This window comes from Pteropus medius, unplaced genomic scaffold (assembly GCF_902729225.1).
Source record: "Pteropus medius unplaced genomic scaffold, Ma_sr-lr_union100, whole genome shotgun sequence".
Lineage (NCBI taxonomy): Eukaryota > Metazoa > Chordata > Mammalia > Chiroptera > Pteropodidae > Pteropus > Pteropus medius.
In genome coordinates this window covers 83,319-85,392 of record NW_024353788.1, presented here as the reverse complement: position 1 = coordinate 85,392, position 2,074 = coordinate 83,319, and the positions used below count along the sequence as shown (strand labels likewise).

The 2,074-nt window shown below is 51.4% G+C and overlaps 1 protein-coding gene across 14 annotated transcripts in view; it reads left to right on the top strand.

Annotated features, from left to right (window-relative positions):
- The window catches only part of GABBR1 (gamma-aminobutyric acid type B receptor subunit 1), a 35,775-nt gene that overhangs the window by 676 nt on the left and 33,025 nt on the right, over positions 1–2,074 (top strand). For 12 of the 14 annotated variants that reach the window (XR_005650356.1, XR_005650359.1, XM_039851207.1 and 9 more), the window contains exons 2-4: positions 110–200; positions 882–1,085; positions 1,801–1,986. Coding sequence is in view for 11 of the 14 variants with exons in the window: in XM_039851207.1 (XP_039707141.1) it covers positions 110–200; positions 882–1,085; positions 1,801–1,986 (481 nt within the window). In the remaining 3 variants the exon portion in view is untranslated. Of the gene's footprint in view, positions 1–109; positions 201–881; positions 1,086–1,800; positions 1,987–2,074 lie in introns of those variants that run through there. The other 2 variants (XM_039851214.1, XM_039851213.1) reach the window with 2 other exon arrangements.

Sequence of the window (2,074 nt, the reverse complement as noted above, 5' to 3'; positions counted from 1 at the left end):
GTCCTCAGGCTGAGCGGGGTCGGAGGCTAGGAGGGAGGCCGGGTCGCTTTCCCGGTCCATGCAGTGCCCATGGGGCTCCGTCCGGTCCTCACCGCCGCCTCTTACTCAGATGCTGCTGCTGCTGCTGCTGCTGTTGGTTCCGCTCTTCCTCCGCCCCTCGGCCGCAGGCGGGGCGCAGACCCCTAACGACACTTCGGAAGGTGCATCCTTCTCCGGCGACCTCGGGCCCCCCTCCACCCCACTCTCCCTTTGCTGATCTTCATTACTATCCTGTCCGCCATAACATCGTGGCCTGGCAACCCAGTCTTGGCCCCACTTTACTACTCCTGCTGCCTTTCTATCAACCCACACTATTACCCAGCACCCTTTTTTCTCTGCCCCACATTACACTAGGCCACCTTTCTGTGACCCTGCGTTATGTCCCCAGTTCCACCCCTTTCCTGGTCTCGCATTACTACCCCAGTTCTGCCTTGTCCTTGGTTCTATGTTTCTGCCCAGATGGCCTTATAAGACCTCCATCTCATCTCACCCTAATTCAACTCAAATATCCTCCTTTAGCCTTCCTTACCCAGCTCACTCACAGATCACACCCCTTCACTATTTCTTAATTACTTTTCTCCTTACCCCCAACCAGCATCCTTCCCTCCTGACTTGTGGCCTCTCTCATTAGCCTTAACCCTGGCTCATTACTCTCTGTCCTTCAGCAGAGTTCTGTACCCATCCCCACTCCCACCCTCTAGCATCCCATCCCATCCCCTCCCTTCTGTCCTCCACCTGCCCACTGACCACGCCCTGGCTCTCCTGCCTCCAACTGCTGACTCTGCTCTTTCCTTTTTCCCCCACCATTTCCTCTCTTTACTCCTACCCAACTCACCCCTCAGGTTGCCAGATCATACACCCGCCCTGGGAAGGGGGCATCAGGTACAGGGGCCTGACTCGGGATCAGGTGAAGGCTATCAACTTCCTGCCTGTGGACTATGAGATTGAGTATGTGTGCCGGGGAGAGCGTGAGGTGGTGGGGCCTAAGGTCCGAAAGTGCCTGGCAAATGGCTCCTGGACAGATATGGACACACCCAGCCGTTGTGGTGAGTAGCCTCCTAAAGCCCCTCCTTTCTTCAAGACCATTCCTCTTCCTGCCTCAAACTTAGCATTGTTTGCAAATGGACACTTTAAATCCAGTGTAAGTAAATTCACAGATACTTTTATTGAATGATTACTATGTAGGAGGGACTTCGATGTATATAGTTGGAGGCAGTAAAGTAAGCAGCCTGCACATTTCATTTCATCCTTCCTTCATTAGGCCACTGACCACTGATAAAATAACCTGATTATTCACCTTGTGAGTTACTCTCTTTGATGATTATTAGTGTCAGATTATGCAAAAGCATTGTAAAATAATTTCACCACATTTCCAAATACCTCTGTCTCCAATGCAGAAACCATATACCCAAGAAACAGAACCCAGTTTAACAGTAATACAAGCCAACTAGAATAAGAAAGGCAAATCTGATTGTGCATCTAAAGTCACATACATCCACATATCCCAAAGCCAGAGAACTGCCCACTGAGGAGATTGCATTTTATGTGCTTATAGCTCCATCTTGGGTTCCTACATGGCAATGCTTTTACCTTTTTTCTTGTGAGAATGTGTGTATGCTTCCAGGACTAAGGGAGGATTGGAAGATAGAGGGGCCAATCCTTTTTACATCTGATTTCCTGCACTGTAGGATGCTTGTGGGCCCAAACCCAAAGCTGAGCCTTTTCCAACCTGCCTCTCTCTGTTTTCTGATTTCTCCACAGTCCGAATCTGCTCCAAGTCTTATCTGATCCTGGAAAATGGGAAGGTGTTCCTGACGGGTGGGGACCTCCCAGCTCTGGATGGAGCCCGGGTGGATTTCCGTTGTGACCCTGACTTCCATCTGGTGGGCGGCTCCCGTAGCGTCTGTAATCAGGGCCAGTGGAGCTCCCCCAAACCCCACTGCCAGGGTGAGGGGAATAGCTGCCTGCATGCAGCTGATGAGAGGATGGGTGTGGGCTGGGAATGGATGGTGGGAAAGGATGGGCGGTATACAGA